The sequence below is a fragment of the Lithobates pipiens genome, unplaced genomic scaffold (genome assembly GCF_037356315.1).
Source record: "Lithobates pipiens isolate NorthernLeopardFrog02 unplaced genomic scaffold, aLitPip1_a1.2 Scaffold_18, whole genome shotgun sequence".
Classification (NCBI taxonomy): Eukaryota; Metazoa; Chordata; class Amphibia; order Anura; family Ranidae; genus Lithobates; species Lithobates pipiens.
Genome location: NW_027507758.1, coordinates 640,260,033 through 640,282,723, shown reverse-complemented (window position 1 = coordinate 640,282,723; position 22,691 = coordinate 640,260,033). Strand labels below are relative to the sequence as shown.

Below are 22,691 nucleotides of genomic sequence, written 5' to 3'. Positions count from 1 at the left end.
CTTTCCCTCGCGCGCTCTCTCTCTCTCCCCTTTCCCTCGCCCGCTCTCTCTCTCTCCCCTTTCCCTCGCGCGCTCTCTCTCTCTCTCCCCTTTCCCTCGCGCGCTCTCTCTCTCTCTCCCCTTTCCCTCGCGCGCTCTCTCTCTCTCTCCCCTTTCCCTCGCGCGCTCTCTCTCTCTCTCCCCTTTCCCTCGCGCGCTCTCTCTCTCTCTCCCCTTTCCCTCGCGCGCTCTCTCTCTCTCTCCCCTTTCCCTCGCGCGCTCTCTCTCTCTCTCTCCCCTTTCCCTCGCGCGCTCTCTCTCTCCCCTTTCCCTCGCGCGCTCTCTCTCTCTCTCCCCTTTCCCTCGCGCGCTCTCTCTCTCTCTCTCTCCCCTTTCCCTCGCGCGCTCTCTCTCTCTCTCTCCCCTTTCCCTCGCGCGCTCTCTCTCTCTCCCCTTTCCCTCGCGCGCTCTCTCTCTCTCTCTCTCCCCTTTCCCTCGCGCGCTCTCTCTCTCTCTCTCTCTCCCCTTTCCCTCGCGCGCTCTCTCTCTCTCTCTCTCTCTCTCTCCCCTTTCCCTCGCGCGCTCTCTCTCTCTCTCTCTCTCCCCTTTCCTCGCGCGCTCTCTCTCTCTCTCTCTCTCCCCTTTCCCTCGCGCGCTCTCTCTCTCTCTCTCTCTCTCCCCTTTCCCTTGCGCGCTCTCTCTCTCTCTCTCTCTCTCTCTCTCTCTCTCCTTTCCCTCGCGCGCTCTCTCTCTCTCTCCCCTTTCCCTCACGCGCTCCCTCTCTCTCTCTCTCTCTCTCTCCTCTTTCCCTTGCGCGCTCTCTCTCTCTCTCCCCTTTCCCTTGCGCGCTCTCTCTCTCTCTCCCCTTTCCCTCGCGCTCTCTCTCTCTCTCTCTCCCCTTTCCCTCGCGCGCTCTCTCTCTCTCTCCCCTTTCCCTCGCGCGCGCTCTCTCTCTCTCTCCCCTTTACCTTGCGCGCGCGCTCTCTCTCTCTCCCCTTTACCTTGCGCGCGCTCTCTCTCTCTCTCCCCTTTACCTTGCGCGCGCTCTCTCTCTCTCTCCCCTTTACCTTGCGCGCGCTCTCTCTCTCTCCCCCCTTTCCCTCGCTCTCTCTCTCCCCCCTTTCCCTCCCTTTCATTGTGTTTTGATAAATTTGAACTCATTTTAAAGAATTAGAAAAAAAGTTTAGATTTTCTATATATGTTGACAGAGACTACATTGGTACATGGATTGGGACAAAGTGTAGTAGGTGTGGCACTGTTCATTTGATTCATAAACTATAGATGTATAGATAAATGTAATATAATAAAATCCTAGTGTGTTGTGAAATAAGTTATTGAGTGTGATGCTTGTGCCTGGTGTATTCTCATACATCTGGGATAAAAAATGTAGTCCTTATGGAGGTGGTAACTAATCCTACAATATATACCAATCCAAACAACTTATTAAATAGGTACGTGCAAATAAAACACACAAAGTGCATGAGCGATCATAAAAACCCCAAGAAATATATATGAATACGCCAAAAGAAATTAAATTTATAATGAAAAATATAAATAAATTTAAGGAATTAATGATGAAATAATATAAAAAGTAAAAATATATAAATCCAATATAGCACTCTAGTCCCATTAATTGAAATGATTAGTGTTCAAAAAGGTGCTTTGTGCTGGTGGAAGAGACCTTCTTGATCTAGTTCCCTCTTCAGAAGGTGATCACAGCATACGTTACTTATCCGTACTCCTATTGTGGCTGCACTCACCAGAATTTTCTTCCCCTCCCGGGGTATGAGACATTCACAGTATGCTGGAAGCTGGCCAATCCGAGGTGTCCCGGCAGTGCCCCACTCATACAGCATCCAAAGGAGAGAAGGATGTAAGGTCGTATGTTGACTCCCCCTACGTGTTACGTCACTCGTTCCTGCAGCACTTCTGGTCATCGACGTTGGTGTCAGCAATACACGCCTTATTGTTTTATGGCAAATGTGAGTACATTTTGACACACTTTTTTAAAAAAAAAATAAAGAAGTTTTTATAGTATTACTCAGGTGGCAGTTATCGGTAGATGGCAGAAGTTCTCTTGATTCTTTAAATTCTTCATATCTTTTCTGCTGGTACTTCTTTTGCACGGTATCAAATAAATAAATGTCACTGGCACATGCTCACATAATCAAATGTGATGCTTGGAAAACGTTTTTACCTTTTTGTGATTAATGCCATCGTGGCTCTGTCCAATCACAGCGGTGGAGCATACAAAAACTTAAGTAACAGAAAGAAAGTCAATTGCAAAACTTTATGTCTGTCTTTGCCAATTCGGATCATCATTCTCTAGTAAGTATTTGAAAATGAGTTTGTATGCGATGCATACAAGCTTATCTTATCTTACTTTATTTTTACACGTTCTATTAATGAAGATATATTATTTTTAATAATTTTATTGTTTTCTATTTAGAGCTTTACAACATCTTTAATCCACTGTACTAAAATATCACTAATTATTGTGGACTTCTTCGTATCACAGTTTGATTTTACAATTGTTATTAATTTACAAAGTAATTTCAATGTGTTTTATAATTTTTTATTTTTTTTTATATTTTACAGAAAAATGCCAAAGTGTATTTTTGGAAAATGCCCTCACAAAACAGGGAAAAAAGACATATTTCCCAATATCAAACTACACCCCTTTCCAAAAGATCTCGAAAAGATAAAAGCGTGGCTTTCTTGTGGCGATTTGACAGATGAAATATTGAGGGAATCTGCACAAGCAATTTTTCATGATAAAAAGGGTGACCGGTTTCGTATGTGTTCAGCGCATTTTTCTGAAGAAAATTTTTACATGAAAAAAACTAAATTGGTGTTAAAAAAAAATGCAGCACCAACCGTCTTCCCACCGGATAGGTCAATGTCATTACTAAAAAAAAGAAAAAAAAAATTGACTGGAATGCCTGACACAAAAGCATCGAAGGTCATCTGTTCAGAAAATGTGATACCGACACCACATACATCGACATGCCCAATAGAACAATCGTTGTGCTGTTGTTCGTGTCATGATTCTCCTTCTGCCCTGATTCCCAACAAATGTGACTTTGCTACTCAAACGTGTGACGGAGACTTCATGTTTTCTTTGTCAGAAAAATCGTATGTGTTTGGTGCAAGTTATAAGGACATTTCTAAGGACCATGACTACGCCGTGCATTCTCCACAAACACCAGAAAAAATCAGTCTGGCTCAGGACCTACATCAATTGCCTGTAAATAATAGTTGTTTCATGTTTAATGATCAAGATAAACAAATACATTTCCTGACAGACTCCATGGCAGCAACGTGTGGGTTAAGTCCCACCTCTACTACCCTATAGGGCACTACTCCCATAAATCTTTGCTCCCTGCCAGCGGCCGTGTTCTTTTCTTGTCCTCCTTTGTAGGACCCAGTTGATGGTCTTCCTACCCAAAGATTTCTCCCCCACGATCAAGATTGGCCGAGATGAGACCTTTGAATGAAGAGTTGCAATACTCCTCTAAGCCCTAGCTACTAGCGGGGTATGGAGTGGGCGCTGGAAGAAGCAAAGTCCTAGCCACTGGCAGGCTGCGCATTGGTCAAACAACCCAGCTAAATAGCAGGTGACCATATCACCCTCTCGAGTCCGGCGTTCTCCATCTTACCTTTGGCCTGGATTGATCGATTGACTCGTGGTGGGAGTGGTGAGATCATTCCTTTTTCTTATGGCTGCAGTTTTTGTTCTGTTATGTGTCTTTTCTTTCCCCAGGGTCTGTTCGCTGGTGACAGGCATGGCGGCTGGTTCCTTCTGCATTCCAGCCTCCATTTACTTCTTGCTCCATCTTTCCGTCCGCTCTGTGCATGCGCGAGAGCAGTACGAGAGTGATATTTGGTTTGGGCATGTGCAATAGCGTCATAATGACACTAATCGCGCATGCGCACTGGTGCCATGTCAGGCGCAGCGGTGACGTCACAGGGCAGTCTTTTTAAATGGGGAGAAAGCCTGCAAGCCTTGGGAATGCTTTTTGGCTTTGTGCAGTGACTTTCCCTGGCTTCCTGTTTCTCTGCCTGTGTTGAGTGGATCTCATGGACAGGTAAGGATGCTTATATCTTCTTCCTGGCTCTGACAGAATGTTTTTTTATGCCGTTCAGATGGATGCTCCCAGGGACATGGATATTCCACTGCCTATCTGCCTTTCGTAACAGGTACTTTGAGAGATTTCCCTCTCTGGGTCCAGCAAAGGGGGCATTTGGGCACCATTATTTGTCATTATGACCACTATTTTCCATGTTTTTCATTCTTGTTTGTCAGCCCTTCTAGGTCAGAACATTGTTGCAGCTCTAACAGGGGAAGTGACTCTTCAAAATCTCATCGCCAGCACTTCTCTTCCAGATCTAATTGCCACAATTCACCCTCAAGATCGGGTACCGCAGCAAAAATTTGTCTCGGGGGGCCGTGTCCGGATGACAGAGAGCAGAAGTGTAAATCCACAGTTCCAGCTTCCAAGCGGCATCCTGTAATCACCCTGAGCCGATTTGCTCCAGAAAGGTGTTAATTTGTTCCCCACGGCTGTGGGAACGTTCCAGGCTGGCATCCATAGTGAAATATGAGCCCCCCCCCGTGGCAGTATTGATGGCGGGACAGGAGGCCAGGCACAAAAGGCAAAATGGCGCCAGGACACAGGCAGAGCAGCATGACATGCTGCTGCAGCCATCAGCCTTTTCTCTCCACAAACAACAAGCTGCAATGGTGAGTGACTCTGCCCCTGCTACTAGAGACACACAGCCTGACCCACTGCAGTCCCAGAGCCTCCACATGGACAGTGAAGATAGCTCAAGCCCAGGCTCTCTCCACTGAACCTAACCTAGCCTCCATTATGCTTGCTATTCAGGACTGCAAAGCCTCCCTCACTGCTCAGATAGCGTCAGTATGCATGGACTTCTCTCCTGAAGCAAGACATACAAAACTTAAGGGATAGGGCAGGGGAAGAAGAGGAACGCATCAGCTCCCTTGAGGATGTTGTCCATCCCCTATCTGCCACAGTAAGGGATCATACAGGGGAAATAGCAGCCCTTTGTGCCAAAATTGATGACCTGGAAAATCGTTCCCGAAGGAACAACCTGCGATTCGTGGGCTTCCCTGAACCTGCAGAGGGTCCTTGCCCTGAAAAGTTTCTCTATAACTGGCTAAGGGAAATTTTTGGGTCTGACACACCATCCTTTTCCCATGTGATTGAGCGGGCTCATCACAAACCCCCCCCCCGCCCCCCACTCTGGAGCACCACCCGCTCCATTATTGCCCGGCTTCTCAACTTCCAAGACAATGTTGCCATCCTTCGCCTCGCCAGGGAGAAAGGCCCCTTAAAATACAATGGCAATACCATTTCAGTATACCCTGAATTTTCAGCAGATGTCAGGAGGCAGCTCATCTCCTTCGCAGCAGTAAAGGTTAATTTACGCAAAGCTGCGCATCATTCATGATGGCAAGGTGCAATTCTACACCAACCCCATCTACACTTGCCCTGAGCTGAATGTGGAGACAACTTTCTCCCTAAACATGAGCGTTCCTCTATTATGACCAGTGGACCGTTTTGGTTTTCCGTGAGGATGGCAGAGAGCAGAAGTGTAAATCCACATGCAGAAACGTTTGGGGTCACTCTGGATTCCACTACAACCCCGCACCAGTTGGTGGCGAGGCCACAGGACAGTTCTCCCCCAGTTTAAATGAGGCCCTACAGGTTTCTTCAGTTCAGGGATCCAAGGCTCACTATGTTGGGGTTGGCGTGGTGGGGGCAACATTTTTTTTTGCTTTTTTTTTCTCTTTTATGGGACACTTTAATTTTAGATTTTTTTTTGCATCTTCTACGGGTACTGCCCAGGGCAGTTTTTTTTTTTTTTCTGGTTTACTGACTGATAGCTCGTGCAGCTGCAGAGGCAGTTATATGCAGTATGTTGAAGATATGTTTAGATATGCTCAAAGTGGCACGGCCTACCAGGTATTAAGTGTGAAGGCATTTACATTTCTATGCGACTATGATATGATGTATAACTAAGGCCGCGTACACACGAGAGGATTGTCCGTCCAACTTAGTCCGCTGAACCGTGTTTCAGCGGACAATCCGCTCGTGTGTGGGCTTCAGCTGACTTTTTCAGCGGACAGTCTGACGGACTTAGTCTTTCGGAATTTCCGTAATTTTGTCCGTCCAAACTTGGTTTCAGCGGACAATCTGCTCGTGAGTAGGCTAGTTCGACAGACTAAGTATGGCGCATGCTCAGAAAGGATTTACACTGCGAAGGTTGCATTGCAGTGTATTGGACGTCGAATTTCTAGTCCCGTCGTACGTGCCGTACACGTCATCGCGCAAGCTTTCGGCGGACTGTCTGTTCATCGTGTGTGGTCAAGTCCGTTCATTCGAAAGTTGGACGGACTGTCTGTCGGATTGTCTGACGAACTTAGTTGGGCAGACAATCCGCCCGTGTGTACGCGGCCTTAGAATGGCACAGCCCTTGAAGATAGTGTCATGGAACACTAGAGGAATGAATGCACCCCAAAATAAATCAGTAGTCTTTTCGATTATAAAAAAATGCCGTCCCCATATTATATGTCTCCAAGAAACTCACCTTACCGGCACTAAAGTGAGAACCCTTGGGCATCCATGGCTGGCAAAATCTTATCACTCAACCCACACAAACTATTCCAGGAGGTATCTATTCTACTAGCTAAATCCCTTCCTGCTGAGACCTTACAAGTAACCACAGACCCAGAGGGGAGATTTATTATACTAACCTTACAAAAATTCCTCTGTGACGCTTACTCTTGTGAACGTTTATATTCCTCCCCCATTTTCGGCTGAGTTCTAAATTGTCACTTAAGCTGTTGACTAGACCCCCTGGACTGTTACTTTATATAGGGGACTTTAATGCCCTATTAGACCCAGCAATGGACCGCTTGAGAGGTGGTGGTAGATCTTTTCCCTCTCTTCTGAATTGGATGCAAGTATATGATCTTACAGAGATATGGTGCTGGAAGCATCCGGACGTGAGCCAGTATTCTTGCCACTCAGATTCCTTCCACACCATGTCTCAGATTGACATGGCATTTACCAAGGCACATAGCCTTCCTGTTGTCACTGCAGACTTGTACCTACCCAGAGGAGTCTCGGACCACACTCCCCTCTCTGTGGACCCCGCTCTCCTCCCAGGTTCGGGCCCTGCTACCTGGCATCTGAACTGGTTAGAGGATGAGGTGGTGCAGGGAGAGTGCAGAAAGGGTATTAAAAGCTATTGTAAGGACAAATTGAGAACAGTAGACCCCTCCACGGAATGGGAAGCATTTAAGTTCACATAGAGGGGCACCTTTATGTACATCACGGGAGTCCCTGGTCAAAAGGGTCGTCAAGGATTTTCTGAGAAGTATAGAGACCTGCCAAACCCATGATCTTCCTTTTGGAGCCGCTACGCTCACTGGTAAGGGAATCACAAGGACAGGACACCTGGGAATCCCTGTGTTGTGTTTGATTTTGTCTTGCTCTCCCCCTTAGTTAAGGCCATTAGAGAAGCTTTGAATTGGGAAGATCCGGTGGCCGCTCCTTCCAAACAAAGAAAATACTTAAAAAAAAAAAAAAAAAACTGAAGAAGGAACGTGTTAACTTTCCATTCCTAGCCGAGCTTGATGAAGTCATCACAGACGAATGGGGTAAGGTGGAGACAAAATGTCATGCTTTCTAAAGTTCTAACACGTTATCCCTTCAAGGAGGAAGAGGTCAAGCATTTGGAATTGGCTCCTCTGGTGGATGCAGCTGTGATGAGGCTGGTAAAGCATGTGACTCTTCCCTTGGAGGATACAGTTTCCTTTAAAGATGCCTTCGATAGACGGATTGACTCTGATCTGAAGAGAGTTTATCGTACAGCAGGTATGGCCTGCAAACCAGCTTTAGCTCTGGCCACAATGTCCAAGGCCATGGAAGTCTGGACCGATAATGTGGATGAGAAACTCAGGAACGTAGCCAGGTGTAGCAAGGAGTTCACCCATCCAGGAGCAGAGGCTAGCACCCGCATTTCTGGGTGAGGACTCAATTTATATAATCCACCTGGTGGCTCGGGTCATGCTTTTGGGAGTCACTGCAAAACATGCCGTGTGGCTCCGTCCTTGGCTGGCTGACCCAGCATTGAAACAAATGTGGTGGCAAATTCCTTTTGCAGGGTCTTCTTTTTGGCAATAAATTGGATAATGTCATAACTCAGGCCACTGGTGGCAAGTTGCGGTTCCTTCCTCTGGATAAGCATCTGCAAGGCCAGAGAAGATCTTTCCCAAGAAAACAGTGTCAGGAGTGAGCTAGGGAAGCTCGTAGCTACAGACCAGGTTCGTGAATTCTCCAGGTCATGGAAAGCAAGGCAGTCATCCTTCAAGAAACCTGCCAAGGGCGGTTCGACTGGGGAGAGAGAGCCGACCAAGTCTTTTTGAGATTGGGCCCGCTCAGACAGGCCAGGTGGGGGCTCGCCTTCTCTGCTTTCAACATGTCTGGGCAGCCTCAATTCAGGACTTCTGGACCCTCAAGACGGTTTCTTCAGGTCATGCCTGGGACTTCAGCAGCGCTCACAGACTCAGGTGTGTTCCCACCTCTCTTCCGGCCTCAGAAGAAAAAAGGCTGATTCTGTTAGCCTACATAGAATCTTTATTGGCTCAAGGCGCTGCTATCACTGTCCCAGACAAACAGCGAGGCATGGGAATTTACTGTCCTCTCTTTATGGTCCAAAAGAAGAACGGGACATGGAGGCCCGTCGTAGATCTAACCCATCTGAACCGTTTTATCAAAAAAAAAATGTTCAAGCTGGAGACGCTGTTCAGCATTTTTTGCCCACCCGGGTATGTATGGCGAGTTATTTTCCACACGTTGCTGCCATGGAGTCTGTCAGGAAAATTGAAAATTCCTATCAATATACTTATCATAATTTTCCTTTCCTGATGGACTCCGTGGCAGCAGGATTTCCCTCCCAAATGGCTGGAGTGGGCTAGTTATCGAACACGGCCACTGGCAGGGAGCAAAGATTTATGGGAGTAGTGTCCTATAGGGTAGTAGAGGCAGGACTTAACCTACACGTTGCTGCCATGGATTCCATCAAGAAAGGAAAATTACGGTAAGTATTTTTATAGGAATTTTCCATTTTATATATAAAAATTGAAGAGGCAATCCCGATCTTTGCACTATTCTTTACTTCAAATATCTTCACATACATTATAGGTAATCTGAGAAAAGCGACTGCACAGTTTTGAACATATCCATGTTCTTCATCATATAAGAAAAAAGGGGAAAGGGGGAGGGGAACTTTGTGGGACTTTATATGAAACGTATGTGAATACGTCTCCAACCCTGATTCAGTAGAATTCAAAAAGAGAACTATAGTGGGACTTTATATGAGGTATGTGCGGCAGCAGCAGAAATGCAGTCAATGTAAAAAACACACAATGTTTATTGCTGAATAAAACATAACAGGTAATATTTGTGTCCATAATGACAGCATATAACACGCATTATATGTAGAAAACTGACAACAGTAAACAACACATTGTATAATAAATATATGACTGCTACCAAGATAATATACCGCAGGATAAGAACATAACAGCCATCCTAGATGACACGGACCACCTCAGAAACAGTATAGAAGTAAAATCTGTATATATAAAATTGGGTAAACCATCCAATGAAGATGAGATACATCCAATGAGCCCTACACGTTTTGTGGATTTAGTCCACTCTTGTACTTTTCTTGTACCTGTTCTTCCAGCTTGTCCTTGGTGGAGGTCTCCATCCACTTCATTCATGTTTTTACAAAAGTGCAATCACTCTCTTAATACATTTTATTAAATGATAGTATTGGAGTCTATACAAATCTCCTCTGGATATTTTTTTTCTGTGGAGATTCCTTTTGTGCTCCTTCTCCATTCCTTGCATTAAGATGTAAAAACGCCTGCCACTGACCCCCCCAACCCCCCCGTTTTACTTACCTGAGCCCTGGAACTTGACCCTCACGCTGTCTCTCTGTCTGGGATTATCGGCTCTTGATTGGATAGACTGATAGCAGTGCAGCCATTGGCTCTCTGCTGCTGTCAAAACAAATCCAATGATGTTGTTGCCAGTTTTCTACATATCATACTATGCTTCTACACTGACCTCACAGCTCCTCCTCCCAATGTCCCTCCATCCAGAGTCTATATGTCCTATGACATCACAATGACCTCACAGCACCTCCTCCCAATGTCCCTCCATCCAGAGTATATATGTTCTATGACATCACACTGACCTCACAGCTTCTCCTCCCAATGTCCCTCCATCCAGAGTATATATCTCCTCTGATATCACACTGACCTCACAGCTCCTCTTCCCAATGTCCCTCTATCTGGCTTTTTCTGATGCTCTTAGGATGTGGGCGAACCCTTGGAATCCTCACTAGCAAAGTGGGCCTGTTGGTCCTGCATTGTATGTAATGTAATCAGAATGCCTGCTACAAGCTTTTAACCTGCATAGTGTGGAGGTTCTGTGTGGGTAAATTATATCTCAGTATTAAAGTAGGGTTTAATACAATGTAAACCTGAATGGTGAGGTGAGGAGGATTCTGGGAATATAATTTGATTTTATTATTTGTGTTCACATCTATAGTTTTCCTCCTGTGAAGTCTGGAGATCATATGACCATCACATTGCCTCCACCTCCCTCCCTGATAGAATAGAGAAATACAAAGAAGATTCTAGAAGTCACCAGAGAGATGATGGAGGAGAGGTGAGGAGGATTCTGGGAATTCTGGGACATTATCCAGTAACAGACAAGGGATGTGTCTGGATGGTGACTGTATCATTGTGTGTGTCAGGTTCCTATAAGGTGTCAGGATGTCACTGTCTATTTCTCCATGGAGGAGTGGGAGTATTTAGAAGGACACAAGGATCTCTACAAGGACGTCATGATGGACAATCAGCCGCCCCTCACATCACCGGGTAAGAGGAGACTTTATTGTAAAGGAGAGAGCAGTACGGAGGCTCCACCTAGATCCCCCATCATCTGATAAACACATAGAAACAATGTATTCAGTCAGTGTGTGTGTTTCCTACAGATGGATCCAGTAATGGGAACCCACCAGAGAGATGTCCCCGTCCTCTGTATTCCCGGGATTCCACACAGGAAGATCACACCATCCCCCACCATCATCAGGTAGAGGAGGAACAATCACTGATAGTATCATTAGGATCTGTACATTATCTGCATTGTTACCTTCGATGTGATTTTTATTCTATATTCAGAGTGGAAACTTAGATTCTAAAGTTGAGATAAAAGAGGAGGATGATGAGGATGGGGTGATGGAGGAGTCAGAGTTTCTAAAACAACACAAAGATCTGTACCAGGACACCATGGTGGAGTCATCCAGCTACAGAAACCCACCAGAGAGATGTCCCCGTCCTCTGTATTCCCGGGATTCCACACAGGAAGGTCACACCATCCCCCACCATCATCAGGTAGATGATTGACAATTATTGGTAGTTCTGATTTATACACAGCATGATTGTTACAATGAATGTTTTATTATATATTCAGAGTGGAAACCTCGGGAATGATAATATTGATGTTAAAGAAGAGTATAAAGAGGAGGATGAGGCGTATGGAGTGATGGAGGAGTTTTCAGAAGGACACAAGGATATGATGGAGCCACCAAATATCAGGAACCCACCAGAGAGATGTCCCCGTCCTCTGTATTCCCGGGATTCCACACAGGAAGATCACACCATCCCTCACTGTTACAAGGTTGGTGGGATGGAGGTTATCAAACACACTTATACAGATGTGTGGATTTTTATGTGATGTCACAATAATAAATCTTATATCTTACAGATGATATTCTCTTTCATTTTCTTGGTTTAGAGTGGAGATCCAATCGATATAGAATTTGAGGTGAAATCAGAAGAAGAAGAGAGGTATGTGAGGGATGATCAGCAGTCTATGGAGGAGGATGGAATAACGGGGACATTTAAAGAGGAGGACACCCCTACAGAGATCAGCACAGGTGGGTCATTAACACTAAATGCATTCCTCCACCCATACTGCTCACTGATTGGTCCAGAGTAGGGTTGGGACTGGGTGATAGCCTGTAATCCCCTGGTCACTTTCCTGAGCTGTGTTCTCCATCCTGTATTCCTGGATTTTTCTCGGATAATCTTCCTTCTCTGTGCTGTAGACACAATTTATGTCTCTAGACTGTATTTATGGAGATTCTGGGGTTCAGCTGGCAGCAAAATGTTCATTTCTCTTATATTCACCGACCGACACAGCTCCTCTCATAGCCATTGGGTTGTTATGCCCTATTACAAGGAGATGCTAGGCATTAGTTGTAATACAACACTCAGAACTCTTTAGTTCCGCCCAGGGGGCGGTCCCTTGGGAAACAACCCTCCAGCTTGCCATGCAGTCATCAGTTTTATTTTGCCTAGTGAAGGAGAAGGACCTAGGAACCCTGCGGGCCCATCGGTCCGTGCTTTTTTCTGCAGAAGCGTGACTTTTTGCGCAAGATGATTGATCCTGTGATCTGCTATCAACACCTGGCTGGGTGACAGGCTGGATACCCTTATCCTTGTAGTCTCCCCAGTCCAGCAATCGAGCGTTTGCTGGCCGCAGCTACGCGCTAGGCAGGCCACAACGAAACCTCAGCTCCAGAGGTGGTCGGTGAGCTTTTATGCTCTATGGCATACATATGACCGGGCTACTGATGTCTGTGTCACAGTATGCTGGGCCAGCAGCCACCCTCAGTGAGTGGTTCTGTGATGGAATGTCTCCCAGCTCTTCAGGACTGGTAAGTACAGCTCTCCCTGCCTTGGCAGGGCTGAGCAGCTGGGTATTCCCTGGGAGGTCGGTTCGGGGTCCGTCATCTTCCTCTTTTCTCTCCCTGTCCCTATCTTCCCTCCACCCTTCCTGTGGGGGATGCTGCATGTGGCTGCTGAGCGGTGTGTGTGTGTGTGTGTCTATGCAAGGGCTCTCCTGCGCAGTGATGTGCTCACCGCCATTAATCTCTCCCTGTACCTCATGGAGCTGCTTCGGCGACCATTTTAGGTGTGGGCAAGGCACTATGCTCTCCTGGGCTTCAGCGGCCATTTTCCTGGTGATTTCCTATTCAGAACACCAGCGGCCATTTTCTTGTAGCCTGAACACGTTTTTGAGCGTTCTCTAGTGGCAGCATGTGCTCCTCTGCCCTCACAGCTATTTTCCTTGTGTTTTATGTCCTTGTGCTAGATGCTGGATGGCCATTTTCTTGAAGCCTGAGCACACTTCAGGGCAGTTTTAGCGCCATTTGCAGCTGCTTCCACTGACAGCACTGTTTCCTCTGCACCTGGGAGCCAATAGGGACTACAGGCACTACTTGCTGAATAGTACAGAACTCCTCAGGGTGGTGAGTCCAGCGGGAAAGAACCCCTCAGCCAGCGGCAGTAAGGAGGTTGGGACTGTCACTGTCCTAAGTCCCATTCGGGTGGCAGACAGGGTAGGGTCAGCATGGCTTCAGAAACTGGTGTTTCTTCCCCCGAAATCCAGGCAATTGCAATCAGGTCACCTGCGGACGGCGTAGTGCCTATGGATACCCTGACGGTGGTCCTCAATTCGTTTGTTGCCAAGATGGAGGCGGCACGTGGAAAAGAGTGCAATAAAGCGCCCCCTGCCCCCCCCCCCCCTTCCTCTGGGGAGAGCTCTGACACAGACTCTGGTCCTGCTGAGGCTGGTGACCATTTCTCTGTCTTGTCAAATGACGCTGACCAGGACTGTTTGGACAGTGAGGATGAGTCCTCATCCGGCTCTGTGCACAACAAAGCGCTTGTTGGAGCACTTATCACAGCTGTGCGTGATACCCTGAAGATTCAGGAGCCAGCAGATCCCTCTGCTGATGTAGCAGTCCCCTTTGGGTCCCGCAAGCCAGCATGTTCACCTAAGGTGTTCCCGTATCTGACTTATTTTGACAAGTTAATTTACAAGGAATGGGGTCACCCGCAGCGGACCTTTTCGGTCCCCAAATCCATGGCGGTGAGTTACCCTTTCGAGGAAAGCCTTCTCAAAAAGTGGTGGACCCCCCAGTATCCAGGTTAAATAAAGTAACCAAGTTCCTGGTAGAGGGGACTCCTGCATTTAAGGATCCCACGGACAGGAAGGCCGAGGCAGTGACTCGGTGATCCCAACCATCCGTGCTCCTTTTCTATATCCAGGAACCTGCTGTTTCTTCAGCAAGGAGTAGACCAGAAATTGGCGTTAAGCACCATTAAGGGGCAAATTTCAGCCTTGGCTGTCTTTTTTTTCAGCGACCCCTGGCGTCTCACTCATTAGTGAGTACCTTCGTTCAGGGGGTGCGACATGTAGTCCCTTTGGTGCGTCCACTGTTACCCCAGTGGGATTTGAGCCTGGTGTTATCAGCGCTTCAAAAACCGCCGTTTGAAAATATCAGGGAGATTCCCCTGTTGACTCCCAGGAAGGGGTCTTTCTAGTGGCCATCGCATTGGCCAGGAGGGTTTCGGAACTGGCGGCTTTGTCCTGCAAGTCGCCTTATCTGGTTATCCACAGGGATAAGGTGGGATAAGGTGGTGTTGCGTCCGCAACCGTCTTTTCTACCGAAAGTGATCTTGGCTTTTCATATCAATGAAGACATTGTATTACCATCTCTGTGTCCTAAGCCGAAGCACCCTAAGGAGGTGGCCCTTCACGTGGTTCGGGCTCTGAAGGTGTATTTGTCTGTCACTGCTCCCTTTTGGAAGTCAGACTCAATGTTTGTTTTGGTGGCTGGTCCCAAGAAAGGCATGGCGGTCTCGTCGGCCTCCATTTCCAGGTGGATCAGACAGATTGTGGTACAAGCCTACACCTTGAAGGGGCAGGTGCCCCCCTTTCCAGTCATGACCCACTCGACAAGGGCAAGCGGAATGTCTTGGGCCTTCCGACACCAAGCGTCTGTCGCTCAGGTGTGTAAAGTGGCAACCTGGTCGTCTGTCCATATGTTTACCAAGCTCTACAAGGTAGACGTCAGTGCATCAGCTGATGCCTGTTTTGGCCTCAAAGTTTTGCAGGCGGCCGTATAGTTGTAATTGAATATGCAATATATTTTCTTTTTTCCTGTTTTTTCGATAAAAACGCAGTACCGTTAAATTTAATGCGCTGTTGCGTTACATTCTGCAGTTTTTTGTGCGGTTGTGGGTACCCTGGTTTTGTGGTGGATTTCTCCACGCACTGTTGTTTTTTGTGGGTAAAGTTTCACTAGTTCCCACTTGCCATGGTGGATGAAGTTTCTATGCTGTTTTCCCACCCCTCATTTGGCACTGCTTGGGGACGTCCCAATGGCTATGAGAGGAGCTGTGTCAGTCGGTGAATATAAGAGAAAATATGATTTTTTGTACTCCAGAGTAAAATCCTATTCTCTGTAATAAACCAACCGACACAGCACCCACCCCTCCTTTTTTGTCTTTAAGTTATACTGCTTGTTGACGTACTGATGACTGCATAGCAGGCTGGAGGGCTGTTGCCGAAGGGACCGCCCCCTGGGTGTAACTAAGAGTTCTGAGTGTTGTATTGCAACTAATGCTTAGTATCCCCTAGTAATAGGGCATAACAATCCAATGGCTGTTGAGAGGAGCTGTGTCGGTCGATGAATTACAGAGAAAAGGATTTTACGGTGAGTACAAAAAAAATCCTATTTTTCACCATAGATGTTACTAGTTCTAAGCACCTGGGGTATGTGCTTTGGGTCTTCTGCCCCATACCCGGGTCTAGTAAGATCTCTGACAGAACAATTCTCCCAGGATTACTTGCTCTGTTGTCTGCTGGCTGTGCCGGGTGGAGGGATATGTCTGTATAGTCTCAGACCCGAGTCATTTAGTGTAGTCTCGGGAGATGGGAGGCAGCGGTGTAGGGCCTCTGCAACTTTTCTCATGTAAACATTTAATCTTCCACTGATTACTGAATACCAATATTATGAGTCCTGACCCTTACACTGTATAATTTATATTGTACATTACATACTCCTGACCCCTGCACTATACACTCTAAAAATCCTAACTGTTCTATCCTATATAAAGTTGTACATTATAGTCCTGACTTCCTTTACACCCATTTCCTACCAGCTGGACATTTTATATCTGATGTGATTGGAGCACAGACTTTTACATGTTAATAATAATGTGATAACATCCTCAAACTTTGGAACCTTAAAGTGATTGGTAAAGGCCTGTTTGATTATTTTTTTTTTTTAATAACAAACATGTTATACTTACCCTCCTTTGTGCAGCTGGATTTGCACAGAGCAGCCTGGATTTTCCTCTTCGGGTCCCACTTCTGCTCTCCTGACCTCTCCTCCTATTGAGTGACCCTCAGCTTGCTACAGGGGCACCCGAGCCGGGTCAGAGCTCTGTGTATCCATTCAGACATGGAGCCCTGACCCGGCCCTACCCCTTCTCTCCCCTGATTGACTGACTGGTTTTGATTGACAGCCATGGGAGCCAATGCTGCCGCTGCTTAGTCTCAGCCAATCAGGACAGCTAAAGCACTCTTGGCCATTGCTGCAGAGAGGAGGACCTCAGGTAAGTAAGTAAATGGTAGTGGGTGGCTGCTACACACAGAAGGTTTTTTTATCTTAATGCGTAGAATACACCTTCTGCCTTTACAACTCCTTTAACCACTTGCTGACCAGCCGCCACAGTTATACTGCAGCAGAATGGCACGGTCAGGCGAATCAAGGTTATGTTACCTTGCTTCCTTAGGCGGCCACTAGGGGCGCACACACACCCGCTGCTCGCCCCTGGAGCTGATGCAAGTGAAAAATCACAGATCGCTGCCATTGAGTAAAAAAAATAATAATAAAAAATGCTATAAATCTATCCCGTATTTTGTAGACGCTATAAATTTTTTAAAAATCAATCAATATACGCATATTGTGATTTTTATTACCAAAAATATATGTAGAAGAATACATATCGGCCTAAAATGAGAAAAAATTAGCTTTTTTAAAAAAATGGGGCTATGTATTATAGCAAAAAGCACAAAATATATATTTTTTTTTTTTCAAAACATTTTTTTGTTTATAGCGAATAAAATAAAAACCACAGAGGTGATCAAATGTCTCCAAAAGAAAGCTCTATTTGTGGGAATAAAAGTTCATAAATCTTGTTTAGGTACAACGTCGCAGTGCTCTGGTCAGGAAGGGGGTGAAAATCTTCTGGGGCTGAAGTGGTTAAAAAGAAAGTGATAATGAGGGAGGAGTCAATAACCCAATGATGGTGGTCTTCAGGATCAGTCCAGTCTTCATTTTGATTGTTCTCCCCCATCCTCACTCTCTGACCTCTGGTGGGGCTCAGCCCCACTGTTATTCATGACTAAATCAGGGACTAAATAAGGAAGGGCAGGACTTCTTGTGTTGGGAAGATGGCAATGAGTGATAGAGGGATGGGGACACTCGTCCTATAATCCCCTCATCGCTGTCACTCCTATAAAAGACAGTTCTCGTTGTTGCCCCACTCTGACTAAAGTCCATGAATAAAGAAATGAACTGGTAGGAGATCAGAGATGTAGAGCTGAAACAACTAATCACCGTCATCGATTTATAAACGCTTATAAAAATAGTTGTCAACAATTTTTCATAATCGCTCTGTTGGTCAGTCGATTAATTGGCCTGCATACAGAATGCATTATTTCTTTACATATCAGAAAATACAGCTCAGTACACCATCAATACATGTCAGTAAATGCCTGAGAACTTGAACATGTGAGGAGCAATGTATCATGGGGCATGTAGTCCTGGGCAAGAGAAGGAAGCAAGTGATTCTAAAGGCAGACTTTTTTACCTTCCTATATGGGAACTCTATACTGTACTTTGTAGCTTCCTATAGGAGAACTCTATACTAAACTTTGCACCTTCCTATAGGGGAGGTGTGTCCAAACTTTTTTCAAAGAGGGCCAGATTTGATGAAGTGAACATGCACGAGGGCCGACCATTTTGCCTGACATTCTGTGGACCATTAAAATTCAGTCTAAGTGTGTTCATCCAAGCACTAATACATTGCCCAACACGAATTATCTTGCCTTTGTGGCTGTGTGTGAGTAAAGAGATGATCTTAGGCATGTTATTTGGATATACCGTATTTATTGGCATATAACACGCACCTTCACTTTAGAAGGGAATATTCAGGAAAAAATCTTAAATTTTAAATAAAGAACTGTGAAGCAAAATAAGGGTCAGTGCCCATCTGCAGCCTCACAAGTGCCATGAATGCAGCACCCCCCTTGTCCTGAATGCAGCACCCCCCTTGTCCTGAATGCAGCACCCCCCTTGTCCTGAATGCAGCACCCCCCTTGTCCTGAATGCAGCACCCCCTTGTCCTGAATGCAGCACCCCCCTTGTCCTGAATGCAGCACCCCCCTTGTCCTGAATGCAGCACCCCCCTTGTCCTGAATGCAGCACCCCCCTTGTCCTGAATGCAGCACCCCCCTTGTCCTGAATGCAGCACCCCCCTTGTCCTGAATGCAGCACCCCCCTTGTCCTGAATGCAGCACCCCCCTTGTCTTCAATGCAGCACCCCCTTGTCCTCAATGCAGCAGACCACGTGTCCTGAATGCAGCACCCCTATTGACATGAATGCAGACTCACCATTGCCATCAGTGCAGCCTGATTCATGCACATCTGCAGCCTTGGAGGAGAGAGGGAGAGAGGCGGGGCGAGCGCTGGCAGACATACAAGAAAAACTCCTGTTTTATCGGGGGCCTCTTTAATAGAAAATCCCGCCTCCTGTGATGGACAGAACAGTCATCTAATGGCAGCGCAGGAGACGGGACTTCCTTTTACAGAGGTCGCCGTGTTAACAGGAAATACTCCTTACGACACTCGTCCCGCCCCCTCCCTGTCCCCTCCAAGGCAGCCAGCAAGTACATCTTTCTTTTCTTACATCAGAGGACACAAAGCCATAGTAATTACTATGTGGGTTATATTGGACCGACAGGTACTGGACACTGGCACGCCCCTAAGGCGTGTACTCCCCTATATAACCCTTTCCATTACTGGGAGTCCTCTGTTTTTTCGCCAGTGTCTAAGGCGTTGGTCACGAGTAAAGATGTGCTGTGCTGAGCTCCACGGGTTGTAATCCTTGATGAGGGCTAGCCATGCTGACCGGATCCATTCTGATGTCTTTTCATGGGCTAAATGAAGGGTGAAGATTGGGTTTTTATCTCTGATGAAACCCTGTTGCGAGGATAAGGTAAGGGAGATTTTCTCAGGAATTTTTCCTTCTATGTATAATGTCATGCCCATGTGTCACCACTGGGGTCTGTATTGAGCACTCACCGTCATGACGCTGGAAACAGCAGAAGCCTTCACTCGCCTCTCCTCCAGCCGGAACAGACCCTCTGGTAAGAAAGGGGGGGTCTGGTCTCTTCCTGTGCCCCCAGATTGGCTTTATTCCCCTTCGGGAGTCATGCCAGGACAATTGGCTCTCTTTTAAAAAAAAAAAAGTAGTATAAAGGGCAGACCGCGGCCGCATCAGCGTAGGATTTACCCCCTTGCCATGCTTACAGGTCCACAGGACGCCGCTAGCGTGGGAAAACACCTTCCTTGAAAGGAAAGGAAGGGGGGTCATAATTCACGGGGGGTGGCTAACGGCATCAGACGTCGGCCACAAATGGTGGAAGCTGGTCTCAGCGCAGTATGTGTGAAAGCAGCTGCTGGCTGTGGAGGGACAGAGCAGGTGGATGGCTTGATCAGGTTAGTGTACACAGGCTTACTCCTTTGGCACATTATACTTTACTGAAGCTAGGGTTAATAGCAGCTAATGGCCCTGAACTATAGCCTAACAATGTACACTATTTTGCATAGTGCCTCTAATATTGGAAGATACTTATTTTTCCTCTTTAGAGAATCCTAATATGGAAGGAGTAGCTTCACAAGTCAGGTGCAGTTAAGTAGTGCAGCCGGTTCTTGCTGCAATTAGTGTATCTCAGTCCATTAAACCTTTAACGTCTGCTCCACCATATTGGTGGAGCACATTTTGAGTCACATTAACTCATTTAAAAATGTGGACTTCAGAGGGTTAAGGAACAGTTTGTGGAGATACCTGAACTTCTGCCTGATCAGCAGGCCCGGCAATGGGCTGGTGTATCTGTCCCACTATGTCTCACAGTAGATGCTATGAAAGACTCTATCGTTTAAGCCTCATGGCTACTGCTTGGGCTAGTGCATTCTCGCAGAGTTCTGTGGCTGAAATATTGATCAGCCGAAGCACCATGTGAAAGCTCTTAGCCAGTTTGTTTCCCTTCCTGGGGTATGGCTATTTAGAGACAATCTGGATAGTATATCCAATGCCGCGAACACACAATCAAACAAATCCGGTGGAAAAGTCCGGCGGACTCGAGTCTGCCGGACAATCCCCCCGTGTGTGGGCTCCCGCTGACTTTTTTTTACCCAAAAGTCCGGCGGACTAAGAAAGTAGTTTTGCACCAAAATATGTCCGGCGGACAATACGGCTGTGTGTGTGCTAGTCCGCCGTACTTTTGAAATGAATGGACTTTTCCTGCATGGAGAAAAGTCTGTTCATTTTGAGCGTCGCTGGCCCCGTCACCTGGTATGGACTTAAAGGGGAAGCCCTACGCCGAAAAAACGGTGTGGGAGTCCCCCCAGGTCCATATCAGACCCTTATCCTGGCACGCAACCCGGCTGGTCAGGAAAGGGGGTGGGGTCGAGCAAGCGGCCCCACCTGAGCTGTACCAGTCCGTGTGCCCTCAACATGGGGGGTGCTTTGGGAAAGGGGGACTGCACGGCCCCCCACCCCAAAGCACCTTGTCCCCATGTTGATGAGGACAAGGGCCTCTTCCTGACAACCCTGGACCTTGGTTGTCGGGTTCTGCGGGCGGGGGGCTTATCGGAATCCGCAAGTCCCCTTTAATAAGGGGGCCCCCGGATCCCGGCCCCCCACCCAATGTGAATGAGTATGGGGTACAATGTACCCCTACCCATTCACCTGTGAAAAAAATGTAAAAAAAAAACACACAAGGGTTAAAAATAGTTTATTGCACAGCTCTGGGGGTCTTCTTCCATCTTCGGGGGTCTTCTCACCGAACACCTGCTCTATCTTCTGTTAGCTCTTTTACTAGCGGAGGAGCCCGGCTTTCTTCTTTGTCGCCGCCGTCTTCTTCCAACTTCGGGGGTCTTGTCCCCCTCTTCTGCGGTCTTGTCCCCCTCTTCTGCGGTCTTGTCCCCCTCTTCTGTTCTTCTTGCCGGGCATCTGCACCTTCTTCTAGCTCTTTTACAAGCAGTGGCCTGGTCTTCTATCGCCACCGTCTTCGCCTCCTTCTGTTCTTCTCTTCTTGTGCTGTTGACTCGTCGCTGTTTCTGGCCACAATGACAGGCACGCGGCGTGCAGCGACTTATATAGGGACATCGCCGGATGATGTCCCAGCCCATTATGATGTCACAGTCCCAACAGATGCATTAGTCTTCCCATGGGATCAGTTTTTCACTGATCTATGCATTTCCTCCAGTTCTGCTACTTCCGTGCCTTCTCCAAAGGATTAAGCAGAAACAAAAGGAGGTGATTCTGGCGGCCCCAGCAGGTCCCAGAAGATTTTGATTTACTGAGATCATAAAGATGGCAGTAGGAGTCCTTTGGACTCTGCCATTATAGCCAGACCTTCTTGCACAAGGTCCGGTATTTCACCCTACCTTACAGACGAAAAATTTAACAGGTTTGACTGTTGAATCCCACTCTATAAAGGATCGTGGGTGATCTCCCTTGGTAGTGTCTACTTTGATAAATGCCAGGAAGCAGGCTTCCAAAATCCCTTACTTTGGAGTCTGGAAGGCATATGTTTCTTGGTGTGGATCCAGGGGTTGGCACCCCAGGAAGTATGTCATAGGAAGGATTCCTGATTTCCTGCATATGGGATCTGAATTGAAGCTGGCCTTGACTTCTATCAAGAGCCAGATCCCAGCCTTGTCAGTGTTTTTCCCATGGCCTCTTGCTTCCCACTCTTGGTGTGTAGCTTATTCAGGGGGTAACACGGTTTATTCCCCCTATCAAGGCACCTCTAAATCCTTGGGATTTAAAATTGGTATTATCGGCTTTGCTGAATCAGCCATTTGAACCTTTAGGAGAAATTTCTTTGGTTCTTTTTACAAGAAAGATAATCTTTTCTGGTTGCCATTTATTCTGCTGGAAGAGTATCGGAACTAGCGTGACTGTCTTGTAAGAGCCATATTTCATCATGTATAAGGATGAGGTGGTTTTATGTCCTTATCCTGAATTTCTACCAAAAGTGGTAACAAGTATTCATTTAAACCAAGATATTCTTCATTCTTTCTCCCCAGAGCCTCAATCTAGGGAAGAGGAGGCACTACATTCTCTTGATGTAGTAAGAGCGATCAGAGTCTATTTAAAGGCGAACGCTCAGGTTCGGAAAACACAGGTTTTTGTTTGTACTGCCAGAGGGTCCAAGATGTCGACAAGCAGCGTCAAGATCCACTATTTTCCAAATGAATTTGTCAAGTAATTATTCAAGCTTCATCTTAAATAAGTAAATTATTCCTTCTCATGTTAAAGCACACTCATCCAGGGCGATTAGTGCCTCTTGGGTGGTGCATCATCAGGCCTCTATGGCTCAGATCTGTAAAGCCGCAACTTGGTTTTCGGTTCATACGTTTATCAGATTTTATCAAATCGATATTAAAGG

At 46.7% G+C, this 22,691-nt stretch overlaps 2 protein-coding genes across 4 annotated transcripts in view; one reads left to right on the top strand and one right to left on the bottom strand.

Moving 5' to 3' along the window:
* Positions 1-22,691, bottom strand: part of LOC143989561 (uncharacterized) — a 470,483-nt gene that overhangs the window by 94,080 nt on the left and 353,712 nt on the right. The window lies entirely within an intron of this gene.
* Positions 2,557-22,691, top strand: part of LOC143989538 (uncharacterized) — a 114,872-nt gene continuing 94,737 nt past the window's right edge. For 2 of the 3 annotated variants that reach the window (XM_077489688.1, XM_077489690.1), the window contains exons 1-7: positions 2,557-3,226; positions 10,635-10,754; positions 10,843-10,966; positions 11,083-11,180; positions 11,270-11,482; positions 11,562-11,768; positions 11,886-12,027. In XM_077489688.1, the coding sequence (XP_077345814.1) occupies positions 2,582-3,226; positions 10,635-10,754; positions 10,843-10,966; positions 11,083-11,180; positions 11,270-11,482; positions 11,562-11,768; positions 11,886-12,027 (1,549 nt within the window). In that variant the 5' untranslated portion in view covers positions 2,557-2,581. The remainder of the gene's footprint in view (positions 3,227-10,634; positions 10,755-10,842; positions 10,967-11,082; positions 11,181-11,269; positions 11,483-11,561; positions 11,769-11,885; positions 12,028-22,691) is intronic. The other variant, XM_077489689.1, reaches the window with a different exon arrangement.